This window comes from Anomaloglossus baeobatrachus, chromosome 2 (assembly GCF_048569485.1).
Source record: "Anomaloglossus baeobatrachus isolate aAnoBae1 chromosome 2, aAnoBae1.hap1, whole genome shotgun sequence".
Classification (NCBI taxonomy): Eukaryota; Metazoa; Chordata; class Amphibia; order Anura; family Aromobatidae; genus Anomaloglossus; species Anomaloglossus baeobatrachus.
The window spans coordinates 238,969,381-238,989,541 of NC_134354.1; the positions used below are offsets into that span (position 1 = coordinate 238,969,381).

At 43.6% G+C, this 20,161-nt stretch overlaps 2 protein-coding genes across 3 annotated transcripts in view; one reads left to right on the forward strand and one right to left on the reverse strand.

Annotated features, from left to right (window-relative positions):
- LOC142289769 (zona pellucida sperm-binding protein 3 receptor-like) overlaps positions 1–3,336 on the forward strand; it is a 168,326-nt gene extending 164,990 nt beyond the window's left edge. For both annotated transcript variants that reach the window (XM_075333700.1, XM_075333701.1), the window contains one exon: positions 2,918–3,336. In XM_075333700.1, coding sequence (XP_075189815.1) covers positions 2,918–3,002 — 85 coding nt within the window. In that variant the 3' untranslated portion in view covers positions 3,003–3,336. The remainder of the gene's footprint in view (positions 1–2,917) is intronic.
- A 3,525-nt stretch (positions 3,337–6,861) lies between these two features.
- TMDD1 (transmembrane and death domain 1) overlaps positions 6,862–20,161 on the reverse strand; it is a 65,447-nt gene continuing 52,147 nt past the window's right edge. The window contains exon 5 of the mRNA XM_075333702.1: positions 6,862–7,079. Coding sequence (XP_075189817.1) covers positions 6,862–7,079 — 218 coding nt within the window. The remainder of the gene's footprint in view (positions 7,080–20,161) is intronic.

Genomic DNA, 20,161 nt, shown 5'->3' on the forward strand with positions numbered 1-20,161 from the left:
ACGATATATCGTCGCGTGTGACGGGGCCTTAAGAAGGGAAAGTTGTGGAATTATGAAAGGATCGATAAACGTGTTATTAATATGCAAATGATGAAGAAATGGAAACAAAATGTTCAAAACATCATGTTTTATTCAGTATGAGCACCACCTCCAGAAATACATGCACTTACTCGGCCTGGCTGCTATCCATGTGGACAATTAATGATTGTCTAAGCTCTAAGGAATGTTTTGCAATGATGAATGCACTTGTGCACACAGATTATACAGGCAGCTCACAGTAGCACTAGCAGTATGTAACCTGGCATTTTTGTATTGAAAGTTGGCCTCAAGGACACTTTCATGTTCCTTGGTGAAGGCCACTTTATGGCTTTGCCTAAATAGTCTCCAGACCAAAACTCAAAAGCTGGTCTCATGACTGAAGAGTTCGGACCTGCTTGTGCAGCATTTTTTGGATTTGCATTCAAAAATGCATTCAGAGTGGAGAACATTCCTCAGACAATCAATAATAAAGACAACTAATAATAACCTCATTGATATCATAAGAAAATGTACATGTGAGAATTTCTGTGCATGGTGCTCATATTTGATATTGAATAAATCAAGAAATTTTGATTTTGTTCCCATTTTTTCAACATTTGCATATCATAAGAATATCTCAATCCAGTCATTTTCATAATTACATAACTTTTCCTTCATGGTGTTGCTTTCTCAGTGTTGAGGAATCCTCTCTATGCATGTCCTGCTACCATTCCCATTCCCCATCCTACTCTTAGGCCTTCTTCTCATTTGGTGTTTTCAAGGACTAAAGTTGACTATGAGCTACACTCTCTTAGGCCCCCTTCACACGCACGTGTCTCCGGTACGTGCTAGGTCCGTGCCCGCATGTACCGGAGACACGGGCACACGTAAACCCATTAAAATCAATGGGTTTATGGGCACGCACGTGTGCAGCCATTGGCCCGTGCCTCCGTGTGGAGCAGACGTGAGCCCGTGTGCTCCACACGGATGCATGTCGGTTTTCTCCGCAGCACGGGTGTCACACGGCCCACACCCGTACCACACGGATGTAGTGTGGATGCGGTCCCGTGTGACACGCGCCGGAGAAACACACGTGTCAGAGAAAAAAATAACAAAACTTTACTCACTTTCTCCTGCCCTCCTGTCTCTGCCGCTGCTGTCACTTGCGGCCGACCGCCGCTCATTATGCTCATTTAATATTCACTTCACTGCGGCTGGAAGCAGCAGCAGCGGGGAGTCTGCAGGGCTGGAGGCCAAAGATCAGCACCACGGACAGCGACGCCAGGGACAGGTGAGTTGAAAGTTCCCGTTCTCTGTGTGTTATCATGGATAACACACGGAGAACACACGTAGTGCCATAAACACGGCACTTGGAGGGGAAAACGCACGTGCGTGATTTTCACGGACGTGTGAAGGGGGCCTTAAATGGAGTGTTATGATCGTGTGTCACCCAGGGATATGGGGTACCTTGTCCCGGGCAGTGTATATCTGGAGAATTTCACTTTGGTGGCCGTTGCCCGCTTCCGTGCCCTGTGCCCTATTTGTAAAGGGGAATATTTGCAGGGGTTAGAATAGTGTTCACACGTGACACCACTTGCGGTATTGCGGCTATGTGGATGAAGCCGCCGCTGCACAATTTCCACTAGTGGGGCTGGTGTTAATGGCAGCCTGGATGTTAGACACTCTGCAAGCAGGGCCAGGCCCCAGAGGGTAGGTGTAATGACGGGTGTCGGAAAAAGGTAGTCCACACAAGGGGTTCAGTGCAACTGGTTCTTTACTCACCTTCTGGTGGTAATTGGTCACCCGAGGCCATCTGGTTTCACCTTCAGGTCCCCTTTGTCCCAGTGCCAGTGTAGTAATCTGGTACCTTCTTCCCCTGCACCTGTCTCTGGTTGGTGGGTCCCTGTGGCGTAGAACAACTGGGGGTGTTCGTCTGGTGATTTTTCCACTGCTGTCCGTATGACGGTAGCGTGAACCCTGTGGGGTTGGAGTCTTTGGTCCTGTTCCCGACTCTCTCTTTGCTACTGAGTCTTGGATTTTTAGGGTCAGCGAGGTCCTTGATGGTCCCCTCACTGTGCAGGTGTTATCAGGCCTGCCTGGAGCTTTATGCCTCACCTAGGGCCTGTACCCCGTCGATACGTAGTTTCGGGAGTACTCCACCATCCTCCACCGGCAACTACACTCCTGGGCACCAGGTTACTATCAACTCCTTGTCAGTGTGTCTCCTCACGTCCACCTTCACTCTCTTATTCCTCTGATTCCTCTGACTGACTGTCCACTTTCTGCCCCTCTCACCTGGTCAACAAGTGGAATTGACTGGCTCCACCTCTAGGCGGCCATCCATTGGTCCGACCCTAGCTTTGCACTATTGTATGGGGGATTGTTGGGGAAAACTGGGATTACCTGGAATGTTTGTGTGTGACTGGCACTGGTCTTCTGGGACCCCAGGGGGTAGGCCCTGCATCCCGGTGAGGATGCAGAACCTTGTAGCTCCATGATGGCTTCAGGGGCGGTACACTCACGTCATCGAAGGCTTTTTTTTTTCATTTTTGCTGGTCTTTCTGCGCCACAGTTGAAAAGGCCTCAAGGTGTCTTGACAACATAGGGCCTAGTCAAAGGTGATGCTAGAAGACATGGATTGAGAAGAAGACCGAAGATGAGCAAACAGAGAAAAAGTTGGGGAACAGCAATGGTAGGCCAGGTATAAAGAAGGCTGAGGAGAGGTAGTATAATATTAATCTTTCTTGTAAACTCAATGGTAATTGAATCTACTTGGAAATTCTGCCTGAACGGAATTAGTAACATTCGTTCAACGCTCATGAGATTTCATTATACAAACTGGGTAAATTAGTAATAACTATCTCTAAAAATATTTAATTTATCATTTGTTTATTTACAGGTACAATTTGACTGGGAATTCAGTAAGAAAATGTACAGCAGACAGTGTATGGGGAGGCAGTCCCCCTGCGTGCCAAGCTATTTGAATACCTTGCTCTAAGATAGAAATTCGTATTCTTTTACATGTTTTTTTTTTGTTCGCTTTTTATTTCCATATCCTGAGCCTGTAGGCATTATCATACACTAATTCAGTTTTAGCTTTAATTATTTAGAAATTTTGATTTTTGCTTTCTATACTATTAATACAGAAATGAGAATCTTCTAACAAACAGTACATTGGTTTTAAGAAGTTTTAATCTTGGCATACTAAAAAATAATACAATGTTTCAATATTACCTATAAGTGATAAAGTAATTTAGCCCAAATATTGTTAATATTTTCATGATACAGTAGTAGGAATAAATATTTTAAAATCATTTACAATCTTGCGCTTGTATTAGTGTTTGTGCTGTGCTTTTATAGAGTCTTAAATGTTCAGTAAAATTATGTTTCTCTCTTTTTGGTATACTAGAAAGGTAAGATATAGATTTTTTTAAAATTCTTTATTTAAAGAGAAAAACAAGGAAACAGTTTAATCTGAATATTATCACATCATCACTTCATCCAAACAAGTCAATGGTAAAGATTAGTGATGGGCGAGCACTAAATGCTTGAATGCTCATTACTCAATTCGAGCTGGTCAGACGCCCAGACGAGCTCGACGCAAATAATGAGCATTATGGAAAGTTAATGATTGGCCTTTTTGGGTCTCCACCCACATACACCCAGCCATTAACACAACATTTCAGGCGGGAGGGAGGGCAGGGGGTTTAATTTGTCATACTACATCCGAGAACATTGATTTATCCCCTGGGAGAGCGATGCAGAGACTGCGAATGGCTCTCGCTGGGGTGCTTGCACACATCATGCAGTGAAGCAAGCCTGTGTGTTGTGATCATTGTTTTATGGTCAAAATATCCAAGTACCTGCGGTACTCGGCTGGTCTCCGGAAATACCTGAGCACACTAATGCTCGATTGAATATCGAGCAGTGTTGAATACGCTCGCCCATCACTACTAAAGATCCGTTTTATATCTTCTCTGAAGTTCACAGTTTTTGGGGAATATGTTGATTATTTTTTTAATCACATATTAACAAGCAATATAATAGTTTTCCAGTTGCATAGGTCCAAAAAATGCAAAAGTCCATCAAGTTCAACCTTTTTGCACCAATTGTAGATTATCTATTACTAAGCCAATTGACAGTGGAGAAAATATGTATTTGATACACTGCCGATTTTGTAAGTTTTCCCACCAACAAAGAATGGAGTAAGCTATTTTTATCGTAGATACACTTCAACTGTGACAGACAGAATATAGAAACAAAATCCAAAAAATCACATTGTATGATTTTTAAAGGCAACCTGTCACCGGAGTTTTATAATACATACCTAACAGTTGGCGCAGACCAGATGGGTCGGATGGGCGTCTCCGCTCTCCAGGTCCCGCACCTCCTCTTTTGGCCATCTTCATCCTCTTTCTGAAGCTAGTGTGGGTGACGCGTTCTACATCATCTACACTAGCTGACAATGAGGTGCTACACAGGCACACTTTGATCTGCCCTGCAGATCGCCCATCCGACCCATCTGGTCCGCGCCAACCATTAGGTAAGTATTATAAACATGCGGTGACAGGTTCCCTTTAAATAATCAATTTGCATTTCATTGCATGAAATAAATATTTGATCACCTACCAACCAGCAATAATTCTGGCTCTCACAGACCTGTTATTTTTTCTTTAAGAAGCCCACCTGCTCTGCACTCATTACCTATATTAACTGCACCTGTTTGAACTCATTACCTGTATAAGAGACACCTGTTCTCATTTTAAATCAATCACACTCCATCCTATCCAACATGGCCAAGACCAAAGAGCCGTCTTGCTACAGAACAATAGGCAAGAAGCATAGTGAGAAGGCAACAACTGTTGACTGAATTATTAGAAAATGGAAAAAAAAACAAGATGACTGTCAATTTAACTTGTTCTGGGGCGCCATGCAAGATCTTGCCTCGTGGGGTTAGGATGATTCTAAGAAATTCAAGAATCAACTCAGAACTACCCGGGAGGACCTGGTCAATGACCTGAGGAAAGCTGAGACCATATTCTCAAAGACTACCATTAGTAACACACTATGCCATCATGGATTAAATTGATTAAAATCCTATAGGTCATATTACGTTTCCCTACTAACGCCAGCCCATGTCCAGGCCCGTTTGAAGTTCATCAATGACCATCTGGATGATCCAGAGGAGGCATGGAAGAAGGTCATTTATCATGAGATATTGGCCAACAACCTCCTTACCTCAGTAAGAGCACTGAAGATGGGTCGTGGCTGGGTTTTCCAGCATGAGAATGACCCAATACATATAGCCAGGGAAACTAAAAGAGTGGCTCCGTAAGAAGGATTTCAAGGTCCTGGAGTGGCCTAGCCAGTCATCAGACCTGAAACCAATAGAAACTCTTTGGAGGGAGCTGAAACTCAACGTTGCCCAGTGACAGCTCTGAAATCTGAAAGATCTGGGGAATTTATGTATGGTGGAGTGGGCCAAAATCACTGCTGCAGTATGTGCAAATTAGGTTGAGTACTCCAGGAAATGTCTGACTTCTGTAATTGCAAACAAAGGTACTGTACCAAATATTAAGTTCTGTTTTTCTATTGTATCAAATACTTATTTTATGTAATAAAATGCAAATTAATTATTTTAAAATCATACAATGTGATGTTCTGTATTTTTTAATTCTGTCACAGTTGAAGTGTACCTACCATCATGGGTGAGAATGATCCCATAGCTTTATATGTGAAAACCAGTCCTTCCTACTGTAGAGGGGAGCAAGTACCTGGTCGACAGGGCTCCGCTATACTTCTCCAGACAAATCCTGTGTTTGTGATCTGCCTTGGATGGGGGATGCAAAACTACTTCAGTCTTCAGGGGAGCGACCTCCTCCCTGCAGCTGATCACCGTCATAGACGTGGCAGGGTACCACAATACACAGAGAGTCTCTACAACATAACATAGAAGGATTTATTTGTTCTTCAGCCTTTTTGACAAACATGGCAATTCCTATCCCATTCTGCTGCCACTGTTCCCTGGGGTACTTCTTCTGCCTAGCTTGCTGCCTGAGAATTAACTTTCCAACTGCCGAGCCTAAGCCTCAACTTCTCCCTTGCTCTTCTTTCCGCGGCTACCCGTATCCACTCACTACCTCGGACGGCTTCAGTCCTCGACTTCCATAGACCCGTTTTAAGGATCTCTCTTGGGTCAGGCACATCGGTCTGGTCCCTAGTCTCTTCTGAGCCCGTCCTAAGGTGAGCCATAGGCTCCGGACACTAAGAGGATACCTCCGAGTTCCCCAAAGGGCCCAAGTTACCAGGCACCATCCACACACCAGGAACCCCTCTGCAGAACTGACTTCTCCAAGGCCTGTCTCACCAGCCAACTCAATGGCTCTCTGTAAATTCTCCCATCCTGGCTTTCCATTTCCTCGGCAGCCTGGAAGTACCTGCTACACTGTACATACTAAAACCTTCACTTACTCTATCTAGCTAACACTCTTATACTTTACATTTCACTAATAATATATTAAACATACCTATCGGATTATACATTACATTGCTATAAAATACGCACTATATTAAAACGCAATCTTCAATAAAAAGACTTTAAACTCTCGACCGCTAGATTGCGCCGACCGCAGCACTGCTCCGATATATATATAAACATGGTAGGAGTGGTGTAATCTTGCCACCTTTTACATTACTCTCTGCTCTCATCCTTTTGCACGACTGATAGGGGAACATCAGGGGAGCCTTTGAGCAAGGAACTTAACTTAGCAGATCCCAAAGTGTGTAATTGGATGACTATTTGTTTTGATGGATTATCTTACAATAGAACCACTGATATTAAAATTATTTAATTTTAATATGCATATAATTTTCCATATTGTCAATTAGTTTCATGACAAAAATCATCAGAAAAGTCAGACTGGCAAGAAGAGGTGCAGCTAAGAAGCCAAATATCACTCCATAAACCATAGGCCAACACCACTCATTCAGATGACGACCGTAAGGAGGAACCTTCCGTCTTTCAACTATTAGATCCCAGTCTTCTTCCTTTATACTGTTTACTGAAAATAAAAAATAAAAGTGAATTCAACTGATTGGATAAGTGAGATATCTTTTTGAAATCTTAAAAAATTAAGTCTTTAATTCAACAAAATTTAATATATTGAATTCTTCTAACTTAGTAACTAATGTTATATTAATATTATTAAAATACTAGCTATAAACACTGTATAGTGATCATTATTTTAGTGCGTATGTCCACTACTTGTACAACCCCTTTTCAATTGCAATATTGAGTAAAAACAGCCTGTATCTTCAGTGTTGTCACTGTTCCAGCGACTTCTTTAAGACAAAACTGCTATTTGCAGGAAGTCAAGAGAGCAGCAGCAGCAGTTCTCAATTCCTCTGGATGTCAGTTTTGTCCAAAGGAAGTGACAGTGAAGCTACCCATTAGTGTCTGATTGTCTGCAGGGCTGCTCTGACATAACAATGTCACGAAAGCCCCGGGACACCTGGCACTGACATTGCTGAAAAGGCATCGACACTTGAGGTGAGTACAGGCTGTTTTGATTTTAACATTGGACCATTACCAACAGGAAGTTGTAACTGCTGTTACGTGCTGGTCGATGTCTTCCCCAAATGAGTAGAAACCTTCCCCACTGTCAATGATTCAGCTACCAATATGGCTCGGGTCCTCTGGAAACAGTTTCTGTCATGGTGGAGTATTCTTAGAGTGATAGAATCAGACAGTGGGACACATTTCACAGGTATCAAAGAGCTTTGTGGACTTCTGGACATAAAGCAGACATTTCATGTCCCTTACCAGCCTCAGTCCGCAAGCGTCACAGAGCGAATGAACCGTACCCTCCAAACATGGCTTTCTAAAGCACTGTTGGAGAGGGGTTCCTTACCGGTAACATCCCTTACAGCAGTACTGATGAGTGTCCGACCAACAGAAGTACCCTGAACCTGTAACACACCATTCGAGCTGACACAAAATACCCTCATTGTCTACTCAATGAGTTCCTAGTATGTGAGCCCATGAAGAATGCCTTGCCAGAGATATGTTCCTCCAACAGGTTCAATAGAGCATGAAAGAGTTGCTACCTCATTCAGCTTTATGGGACACAAACTGTACCTACAGGGGAAGTTACCAATGACCTCTGTAGGGGAAAAGGTAATGTTGAAAATATTCTGCTGATTTGGACCATACTATGGATAATTCTGGCACTCCTCAAATAAGAAAATCAAGATTTTTGAGCAATCGGAAATTTTATTGAGTGATTTAGTGCAAATCAATAGACACCCAACATTTCAGTTGATTTAGCCTTTTTCAAGGTAAGTCTAAGGAGGCTGGGTCACACAGGTGAGTGCATCATTTCTCATAAATTGTAAATGCTAATATTGCAGCAACTGCTGCTGACGTGAATACATGATACGCAGTCCACAAATGAGAGTAGTGTACTGCAAAGCCTGTGTCCAACATGGTGATTAATAAGCAGAAATAGTCAAGCGGTCTATCTAGACCATCAGACGTAAACTGGGAAGGACCTTATCAGTTCCAGGAAGTAATGGGTGACACCATGCTAAACGTAAAGAGGTCACTGACAAAAAAAGAAAAAAATCCCATAGATGTCAGGAAACATTTAGGATCTACATCAACCAAGCAAAAGCCACCCAAACCTCCCTAACTCAATAATACATAACAAAAAGAATTGGGTGAGGAGAGAGTTAGTAAGTCGAAGGTGGATCCCTAAGTCATCATTCAACACACATGTACAGTAATACCGTATGCATTCAACAGGTCCCTGGATGACGGGCCACCATGAAACCAAATAACCAGAGAAATAGGGATCACTTGAACAGGGTACATCTTCAGTTTGTGATGCTAGTGGTAAGCATGATGATGGCAGGCACAGAGTCTTTGGAGAAGTGTTGGGAACCTACTAATGGTATGTAAAGTATGCCACTTTGGGGACTAGGTCTCTAAATGGTAGCATGTTTAGAAGGTAAAATCCTAGAACCATACAGTAACTTTACCTTCACACCAGGACAGTGGTTTCTCTATGGGTTCCAGAGAGAAGGTATTGCCAATAGTGTCACACAGCATTATACCCCTGCAGAAAATGTGTCTCCCATACAACATGAGTTACATGCCCTCTGTCTCAAGGAATTCTGACATTTTCAAGACTCAGACCCAATACTATCAAGTGTTTAAAATGGGTGTCTAGGTACACCCCAGTTGCACCCCTACAAACAAGCGGAAGCCAACGCCACCTTAACGTTGAGTATGAAAAAAAGGAGTTCTGAGTCCTGAAGATGTAATTTAAACAGAGTATAGCGGATTGTATATATGGCAGGCTAACTTCACTAGGAAGGATAGTTAAGGTGTTTGATAGTGAGGATGTACTTTGATAGACCCATACCTATAAAAGGCACCCTAAAGGCATATTATATGTTGAGGGATTCCCAGATGGTCATCATCAGGAAATCCAAGTATATCCAGAGACATGTGTCCATAGACTACTTAAGAACCAGTGAATTGATGTTAAAGTTAAACTGCAGCAACTCTGGGCAGGCCTTATGGAATGATCAGAATAGTCCGGTAAAACTGCAGGACTTGTATCGAGCAACAGTTTTAAATGTATGTACAGATGACAAGGATCTGAAGTATACTTGGGTAGAGGAGTCCCCATCTTATATGACCCGGTCTTATATGATCATGATCATGAGAGATGACTGTGTACTGCAGGTGACCGAATACTATTTTGCCACATATGTCCACTGAGAACCAGATACATTAATGGTGACGTGGGACACTAATCCCCAGAGGGGGAATTTACTATGTAATGGGGTGGACACCCCAACACTGGCTGTATGGATGGATGGCAATATACTATAGAAGGTACATTTATGTGGCCTTGTTTTAAGTCGATACATGAAGGGTGCTGGTTGTTTACACATTGGCTCTATCTGTCCAAATTCAAACCTATCGGGAACCTAGTATTACAAGCTGGATATAGTGACTTGTTGTATTAGTTCAGGGATAGTGTTCAAGTATGCATGACAGTGGTAAGGATTCCATACAAAGCCAAAGGTCTCCAACCAGTCAAACCGCACATGGACTCTTGAAAGTTTCTACCCATCAATTGGGAGAATTGATTGCTCCTTAACTGTCATCCCTATGGAAGAACATCACGGAAACAGAATTCATCCTTTTATACCTGCAAATTTCCGTAGATGACTTCAGAGTAGATCACTGGGATCAAAGGGAGGTGCATTGGGAGTGGGTAGCCTGAGCACAATGAATATCTGTGATGTCTACCCAGGACTACAGACTCAGGATGGCTGTCATGGACAGACTAGAGGCTAGCCACCCACTCAGCAGGATCTTGAGAACCCCGAAACCCTTCAACCCCTGTATAAAGATATAGAATTACATCAAGGTCCAGGAGATCGCTGACTATGTAATGCTGCAATCCAGAGAATCATGGTTGTCAGGCAGGGTAATTCAGGCTAAGATCAAACCAGAGATGGCAGTGAAGTACAAAACACGGCAGGCAGGAGAGTCGTCAGTGACCAGGCAGAGGTAAAAAACACAGAGATCAAAGTTCAAGAGCAGGGTGTGAACCAGAGGAACAGCAGTATACTACAAGACCAGCAGACAGGAGGAGGAATAACAAAGGTGTGGTGCCTTTCCATTGGTACACAAAGCCCATCTCTTTTCTGAGCGGTATGATGGCTAGACATTACCATCTTGTTTGTACTTGCATATAATTGCTTTTACAGATGAACGAGGCACCTTCTGGTGTCTGGAGATTGCACCCAAGGATGAACCAGACTTGTGCAAGTCAAAAATTCTCTTCCTGAGATCTTGGCTGATTTATTTTGACTTTCCCATAATGCTACACAAAAAGCAGTGTGTTTCAGGTGTGTATTAAAATACATCCACAGGTGTGTCTTTAAATAACTTAGATGTTGCCAATAAACCTATCAAACGCTTCCAAAGACATGACATCATCATATGGGCTATCCCATATTTTTTAAAGGCATAGTACTCGAAGGGGTACTTTGCACGTTGCGACATCGCTAGCATCGGCTAGCGATGCCGAGCACGATTGGACCTGCCCCCGTCGCACATGCGATATCTTGTGATAGCTGCCGTAGCGAACATTATCGCTATGGCAGCTTCATACGCACTTACCTGCCCTGCGCCGTCGCTCTGGCCGGCGACCCACCTCCTTCCTAAGGGGGTGGTTAGTCGTGCGGCGTCACAGCGACGTCACACAGCATGCGGCCAATAGAAGCGAAGGGGCGGAGATGAGTGGGACATAAACAACCCGCCCACCTCCTTCCTTCCGCATAGCCGGTGGAAGCAGGTAAGGAGATGTTCCTCGCTCCTGCGGCTTCACACACAGCGATGTGAGCTGCCGCAGGAACGAGGAATAACATCGTATCTCCTATTGGTGCGACATTATGAAAATGACCGACGCTACATAGATCACCGATTTTTGACGCTTTTGCGATCGTTTATCGGCGCATCTAGGCTTTACACATTGCGACGTCGTTACCGGCACCAGATGTGCGTCACTTTCGATTTGACCCCGACAATATCACAGTAGCGATGTCGCAACGTGCAAAGTACCCCTTAGTGTATGTATATTTTTTACTTTGCAGACAGTAATAAAAATGCCCAAAACATTTTCTTCCTATCATTATTCTGGCATTTGGCAAATATAAATAATTTTAGTTCCTAATTGACCTAAAATGGGAAAGGTTTATTCTGATTTCATGTCCGATAGTGAGAAAAAAATGCATATGGTATTTGTCTGTGTAGATATTTCTTTCTTTATCTTTATATACTGTATAGTTGCTTTATTTTGCTTGTCAAATATCTTTTTTCTCTACACACAGTAAGTATGCAAAAGATGATGTTAAAAATGCATTGCATATGCATGTCATACAGATGCTAGGCGAGAAAAAAATTGCACACTCACATGAGCATTCGCATGACATGGTTGAGAATAAGGACGATTTTATATAAGCAGAAGTGATCGGATCCTTACAATTTAATTATAGAAGAAGAGAAGCAGCATGAGGAAGTCATATTACATTAAAGTTGTAACAATCACAGTATTTGGGAATTAGTACAGAACAATAAGGCCCAGATTCATTCATCATTGCTTTTTTTTAAAGTCAATTTTTTTCTAGTATTCGCTGACATTTATTGCACCAAATTCATCAAAAGAGCACATGTGGTTCATGAAGTTGGTGCGAAGTTCTAAATTGGATTTTTCCATTAACCATATTGATGACTTTCTGAGCAATAAGTTGCATCTTTTCCAAAATGACAATTTTTTGTGACATTTAAAAACATGGAGAAAACCACAAGGGCAGGGGGGACTGGAATAGCATTGCACTAAATTTTGCAACTTTTTGAAAAAATTGCAATTGATCAGTCAGTCGTCAACATGGAATCACTAAAATTGGCCCACAAAGTGAAAAAAACAAGCAAAAACAAAACACAGCTAGCACATATAAAACAGACATATAAAGAGGCACAGAATAATGAATATAGTGCAAACAAAAAAGGTACAAAACAAGACAAAAACAGGCACAAAGGCAAAGATAAATCAGGGTCTTGCGTGTGCAAAAACTGTTCAACTGGGCTCAACTACCAGTGCGATTATAATACAGGAAAATATGCATGACAAACAGCAGAGCAGCCTAATAAGGATGTGTAATTCCACAGAACAGGTATGACATAAGCCAAGTAAGGTGACATGTTGTGCAATCGCACAGAACAGGTATGATGGAAGCCAAGTGAGGTAACATGTTGTGCAATCCCACATAACAGATATGTTATGTGTGATAGTATGCATCATGTAAAATAATCTGTTCATTGTTTGGGAATGTACTAAGTTCCTTATAGCTTCCTGGACCATCGTTGTTATAAGTACTCATTTAAAGATGGGGCGTTTAGTGGGTAAACAGTGCCATACAGTTATGAGATCACAATGAGTAGTGCCATAAGTAAGCAGAAACCATCTAATGCCTCCTAGCAGTGAAATGTTTTTACTGGATTAATAAATCAGGCAACAGAATCTAGGCTTGAAACCAACTCACAAAAAGATCAGATAGCAAAAATTGGTATAAGAAAATCTTTATTTAACAATAAAACATGTAGAAGAAAAAGAGGGGGTGTAGTAACAGGGAGGATACACAAGATGGCGTACCAGAGCAGCTGAGAGCAGAGAAGTGTGCAACGTTATATAGAAGCCACAAAGCAACCTTATTAAAGAGTAAAGGGGAAGCCAGCAAGTATCATTGAATTATATTCAGGCAGAGTCCCAAGGCAGAAAAGTACAAAGGGCATCAAATAGTGGCAATCAAGTATTAGCGATAAGCACACATACTCACAGCTGGAATGGCGCCAAGTCCCATCCACGCGCGTTTCAGCGTCAGCCTTCGTCAGGCTGAAACGCGCGTGGATGGGACTTGGCGCCATTCCAGCTGTGAGTATGTGTTCTTATTGCTAATACTTGATTGCCATTATTTGATGCCCTTTGTACTTTTCTGCCTTGGGACTCTGCCTGAATATAATTCAATGATACTTGCTGGCTTCCCCTTTACTCTTTAATAAGGTTGCTTTGTGGCTTCTATATAACGTTGCACACTTCTCTGCTCTCAGCTGCTCTGGTACGCCATCTTGTGTATCCTCCCTGTTACTACACCCCCTCTTTTTCTTCTACATGTTTTATTGTTAAATAAAGATTTTCTTATACCAATTTTTGCTATCTGATCTTTTTGTGAGTTGGTTTTGTGTATTGACATAGATCAGAATATCCATTATATTTATGAGTAAGTGGGGGGTGGTATTTTTTCCTTATGTTAGGAGACCACCTTACTACATATAATTCCCATATTATTCATATCTTACCAAGGTTGATTTCCGGTGTTTTTTAGAATCTAGGGTTGGTGGATGCTAGAGACAAGCAGATAGGGACAAATTCGAATGTGCTTAATCACACAATTTTTTCTGAGTTTTTCTATATGCGTAAAAGTTAATTTCCATTATTTTAATGTCCCTTATTATGCCCTGGAATATCAACAGACCGCAGAGCATATTGAACATATTATGTAAAAAAAAATTCTTATACTCACCATACCGCTCACTCTCTGGCTTCTCTGCTCCTTACCATCACCAGTCTGGTCCTTGTTGCATCTTTGGATCGCCATTGATTGTGTTGAAATCCACTGACCTCTCATGCTAGGCTGCGGCATCTGGGTTTGGATGGTTTTGTGAATGCGCACTCAAAGGTCATGGACCATGCAGTGACATCATGTACCCGCAGAGTTCACGACCTCACTATGACATCGTAAAGTCTCACAGTGGGCTGTGACCTTTGCAGGTGCATACTCAGACCCACCTGAACCTATCCTAGCCTAGTGTGATTAGAAAGGGGATTTCAGTACAACCAAAGGTTAAAGCCTGCTTTACACGTTGCAATTTATCGTGCGATTGCATTTGCGATCACACCTGCCCCCATCGTTTGTGCGGCACGACCAATTTGTTGCCCGTGTCGCACAATGTTGTAACCCCCCGTCACACGTACTTGCCTTCCAAACGACCTCGCTGTGGGCAGTGAACATCCACTTCCTGAAGGGGGAGGGACGTTTGGCGTCACAGCGACGTCACACAGTGGCCGCCCAATAGAAGCGGAGGGGCAGAGATGAGCGGGACATAAACATCCTGCCAACCTCCTTCCTTCAGCATTCCCAGCAGGATGCAGGTAAGCTGTGTTCATCGTTCCCGGGGTGTCACACGGAGCGATGTGTGCTGCCTCGGGAACAATGAACAACTGGAGGTTCGATTTTTAGAAAATGAGCGACGTGTCAACGATGAACGAGAAGGTGAGTATTTCTGCTCGTTCATAGCTGTCACACGCTACGATATCACTAACGATGCCGGATGTGCGTCACTTACGACGTGACCCCGCCGACATCTCGTTAGATATATTGTAGCGTGTAAAGCCCGCTTAAGACCGGAGAGGTGGTGGTGAGGAACAAAGGGGCAGGAGAGGAAAGCAGACAGATAGGTATAAGGAAATTTTTCTGTTACTTTTTAATGTTTTGATGGCCTTTTACAGGTCAAAAAAAATGGAGGTCAACAGATGCTATTTCACTGAATCCGTATGGAAGTGAATTATAAAAAAAATCTGTAATTGGCGATATTTAGAAAATTCAAGTAGAATTCAATTCCACTTCAATTGATTCACTCATTGGTAGTGGATGCCAGTTCTATGGGCAGATATTCTTAAGTTTTGTTTTACATCTAGATTACTAATAAAAACGGTAACAAGAGCATAAGACATCCAATATATCTAGCAAATATCATGTAATTTAGAGTAGAGAGTAACCTGTGTATCCATCATATCCTAGTGGACAACTTATGGAAAGTCTGTCTGAGTATATACAGGGCTAGGGCTACACGGCAACCTTGAATGCCACACCTGTCATTCCTGCAAAGTTCAATAGGTGTCACTGCTACATTTCACCACAAGTGAAAATACAAGTCAATGGGGTTGTACTGAAATCCCCAGTATACTGCGACTGCGATAAGCAAGTTGCAAAAGTGTGATTGTCATTCTTGCAATTTCCATCTCACTGTCGCAGTAACCTTTTCACTTCTATGACTCGATGATGTAGCAGCAAAATCTGGCGAACTTCAGCCATGCGGCAGCTTTCATAGCCATAATCGCTGCGTATCCACAGCCTAATGCTTCAACATATGACTAGAGATGAGCGAATACCATAATATTCGTATTTGCTATGAAAACTTTGTAATATTCATATATTCATTACGAATAGCGAGTACAATGCAAGTCAATGAGAAATGCGAGTAATTTTCTGCTGGACCCAATAAAGAGATCTGGGGGCTTGAAGAAATGGTTGAAATGGATGGGAAAGTGATGACACTGAATGGGGAGAGCCTGGAGAATATGCTTGCATGCATTTCTGACTCACATATGGTTTCTGGGATCCCCTGAAGCCACACGGAAGAACAATCGGTGCCCCTGCAGTCTATGTCGCACTGCCCTGGCCAGCCCCGCAGCTGCTCACATAGCAGTGTGCAAGCAGCTGAGGGGATGAGGAGTGCCGACATCAGGCGGTTAGCTCAAATCATTACCTGCAGTGATGATCTCCGCTGAACTCGTCAGCGGTCGTCACTAGGGATGATTGAATAACCTAATATCCGCTTCGCCGAATATCTGGCGAATACCTCAATTAGATTATTCGCGAATATTCGATGCCCAATGTAAGTCTATGGGAAACCAGAATAATTTTATGTTGGACCCAACGGTGACCTGTGGTGACTGAGGAAAAGGCTGAAATCGATGGGAAAAGGCTGAAACAGTATGGGCACAGCCTGTAGAAGGTGCCTGACTGCATTTCTGGTGTCTTGGAATAACGTGCTCAGAGCAGCACGCTGCATTTACGTAGTCACCAAAACAGCTCTCAAACCAAAGTAAAAGAGGAGAGATTGCTAAGAAACAGTTTCTAGTGCCTATACACTGTAATAAAACGTCAAATCAAGTCCCGACCTCCCAAAAAAACCCACTTTAGCATATGTTCACACGTTTCGATTTTTACATTTTTCCTTTTTCGATTAGAAAGGACTGTAACTTATACATTATATTGGTGTCTGTCTCACACCTCCTTTTTTGGGACATATTTGACAGCACTTTAAAAGGTTAACTACAATGTGCCCGTTGGGATGTTGACCTTGCCCTCCTCCTCCTCCACCGGCTCCAGTGGCTCTCTACTCAATGTAGGAAGGGACACTGGCTGTCCTCAAATCTCAGACTTTTTAGGGCTCTCAGGTGGGCCCTGTGACATATATTGGGGAGGGATGGCAGTCATTTGTAGTTTTCTGCGTCCCCTATATCATTAGTGTGAAAGTTGGAATACGTACTCCATAACACTTTACAGTGCTATTGCCAATGTGGCCATTTGGGTATTGACCTTGCCCTCCTCCTCCTCCTCCTCCACCAACACCCCCGGCTAAAGTGGTCCTCTATTCAAATTCTATTCAAATGATTCAGTAATGTATGTTTTATGGACAAATGAATGCAATGCTGGGACATCGAAGCTGATGTTGTTGATGATGATTGCATCTGACCAAAAGCAGGTTGGGAGCAGGAGGCATCATCGCTTGCTTCCTAGACCGCAGTTTGTGAAGCATGCAGCACCGTGGAAGTGGCAATTGTTTAACTCTGGAACTCAGGCTTTATTCCACTAGCTAACACCGAGGATTTAAAAAAATTCAGTTTCCCCAGGGGGAAATGGTTAAAACACCATGTAGCACCAGAAGGTACTCCCAGCAGCTTTCTTTTAAAAATAGGTAGGATAAGCAACAGGGCAAAACATGCCAAGGAGCTAAAAAAATTCTGATTCCGCACGGGGCCATATGTAACACACCGTGGAGCACATGATCAATAAAGAACACAAATAGGACTGCCTGACCAATTGTTCTAGACAGTGTAGCCTCGACAGTGCTTGTGCCAGTGCATAATGTACAAAGGCTTGAAAAATATTGCCCTGGGTGATTGGGCCAAACAATTACATCGCAGCAGCATAACAAGTTAGATTAGTCATACGGTCTCATTAGATGATAGAAGACAAAATAGTCTTGAATGAGAAACAAATGGAACTTATTTGAACTTAAGAAATACAAATTTTTGGGCTTATTAACAGGCAGCCTGAGATACTCTAGGGCAATCCATCTATGGTTGATTTTGATCATTGTCAAACTATCTGCACTTTCCGTGGATAGTCATGTGCAAGTATCTGTCATTATTGACCCCGCTGAGCTGAAAACATGCTCAGACAACACACTCGCAGCAGGGCAAGCTAGCACTTCCAAAGCGTATAAGGCGAGGTCTGGCCAAGTGTTGAGCTTGGAAACCCAATAGTTAAAGGGAACAATAGATTCTGAAAGCACGCTGATACAGTCACCTACATAGTCCCTTACCATCTTACTTAAGTGTTCCCTCCTTGTTCCCTCAACCGGTATCTGGTTCTGAGTTGACGGTTTTTGGAAAATGGACCAGTTTTGGCACATTAGTCCCCCGCCTGTGTTGCTCCTACTATGCGTAGCTCTCTCTTGTAATCCTGTTGCGTGAGATGACACGCTATTTCTGACGCCAGCATGATCTGAGAGTAATCGTTTCATCAACTGCTCCACTACAGCCCTCTTGAATGTTTCCGTAGTACAATCCTTATTTGCCTGAAAGTAGCGAAGCAAATTTGTCTTTGTAATGTGGGTCAAGGAAGGTACATAACCAGTATTTGTTGTCTGCCAAAATATGAACTAGCTGACAATCATGAGAAAGGCAGTTTGAAATGAACTGTGCCATGTGTCCCAGACTCCGAACTGGAAATCTTTGTGTGTCACTTCTAAGAAAACATTCTGTCTCCCTAAACCTCCTCTCCTCCTCAGTCTCTTTCTCCTCCTCCTGCTCCTCCTCAGACCATCCATGCTGGATAGCCCTGAAGCTTGGGTTGTCAATCCCATGGTTACCAACTTCAAAGCATTCCTGTTCTTAATCATCCTCCTCAATCTCATGATGCTGACCAAAGGTGGCCTGCACCTGTTGGCCGAGGTTGTGCGGATTACTAGCAACCATTGTGAAGTCTGGATCCACAGACACCATGGGTGCATTAACACTTTGTTCAGTCAGACTATCCAGAGAGCGTTTCAATATACAAATCAGTGGAATGGTAATGCTGATAAGAGCATCATCACTGCTCACAATGTTGGTAATCAAAATTCTCTAGGGCCTGACAAATGTCTGCAATGCACACCCACTCTGCAGTACTTATGTCTGGCAGCTGCGTCTGACAGGCATGTTCCAGCTGGAATTGGGATACTGCCCTCTGCTGCTGATGGATCCTGGCCAACATATGATAGGTTGAATTCCATCTCGTAGGGAGATCACATATTAGTCTGAGACGAGGCAAGTGTAAGTGCTGCTGCAGCACTGCCAGGCTATCAAAAGAGGGAGATGACTTGCGAAAATGGGCACTAATACGTTGTACCTTGGTAAGTAGGTCTGGTATCCTAGGGTATTTTTTGAGAAAGTGCTGAACTACTAAATTTACAACGTGGGCCATGCAAGGAACGTGTACAAGCTTTCCATGCCTAATAAAAAGGGGGGATGTAGAAGTACGGGCTAGGCCGTATTAGGTTCGTGACACCACCCACGGTGTGTGGTGAGGTTGGACACCACCGCTGCTGTTATGAAGCACCCGGGGGAGATGTAGTGGCAGGTGGATGTTAACCCCTACATGGTTAGGGATGGTCTCTCCGGGACCCAGTGTCTTTGTGCAGGGTATAGTGATGGCAAGGGCTAGCGCCCCCGGACATGCAGGAAGAATGTTTGGTTACTCACAGTAAATGAACCACACAAGACTTTTGGTGGCCGGCCGCCGGGGCCGGTTGCATTCAGATCCCCCACCCAGGCTGGTGGTCGCTGTCCTTTCCGCTGCACTTGCTTTGTGTATGGTGGACTGCCTGGTCTGGAACTCAGGAGTCCGCTCCCAGCTGGATGTGGCCTAAGGAGCCATGCCCGCAGACGCTGGCCCATGGGATCTATGGGCCCTGACGGTGGACTTATCCCTATCGGTGGGCTGTTATCTTCTCTTAGGGACTTTGGGTGGGACAAGACCTATAATCCTGCCCTCAATCAGTTAATTAACTAGGCAGCTGGTTTCGGTCCTGGCTTCAGGGTCCAAGTACCCCCTCTGTGCTATGGTTTCCGGGTCAGTTCTCCCTGTCGGTACCGGCGGGCTACAACCCTGTACCGGTCCACCTCGGATCTGCCAAGCCGTCTTCCCATCTCCTGCTGATGGAGACCACCGTCTGCCACCTAGCCAAAGGCACCAGGGTGCGCTCACTCACCTCTTCTTAAAGGGCCAGCGTCCCTGGAACAGGATATGGCTGATTACAGGTACTGGGTATATAAGACTTCCTTTTCCATGTGGGCGGTGCCTGTTCAACGTGTTCCTGTAGCTAGGTGTTCAGGTCCCTCTGTCTTGTGTACCAAGATTAACCCTGTCTCTTCAGCAGTGCCCGTCTGCC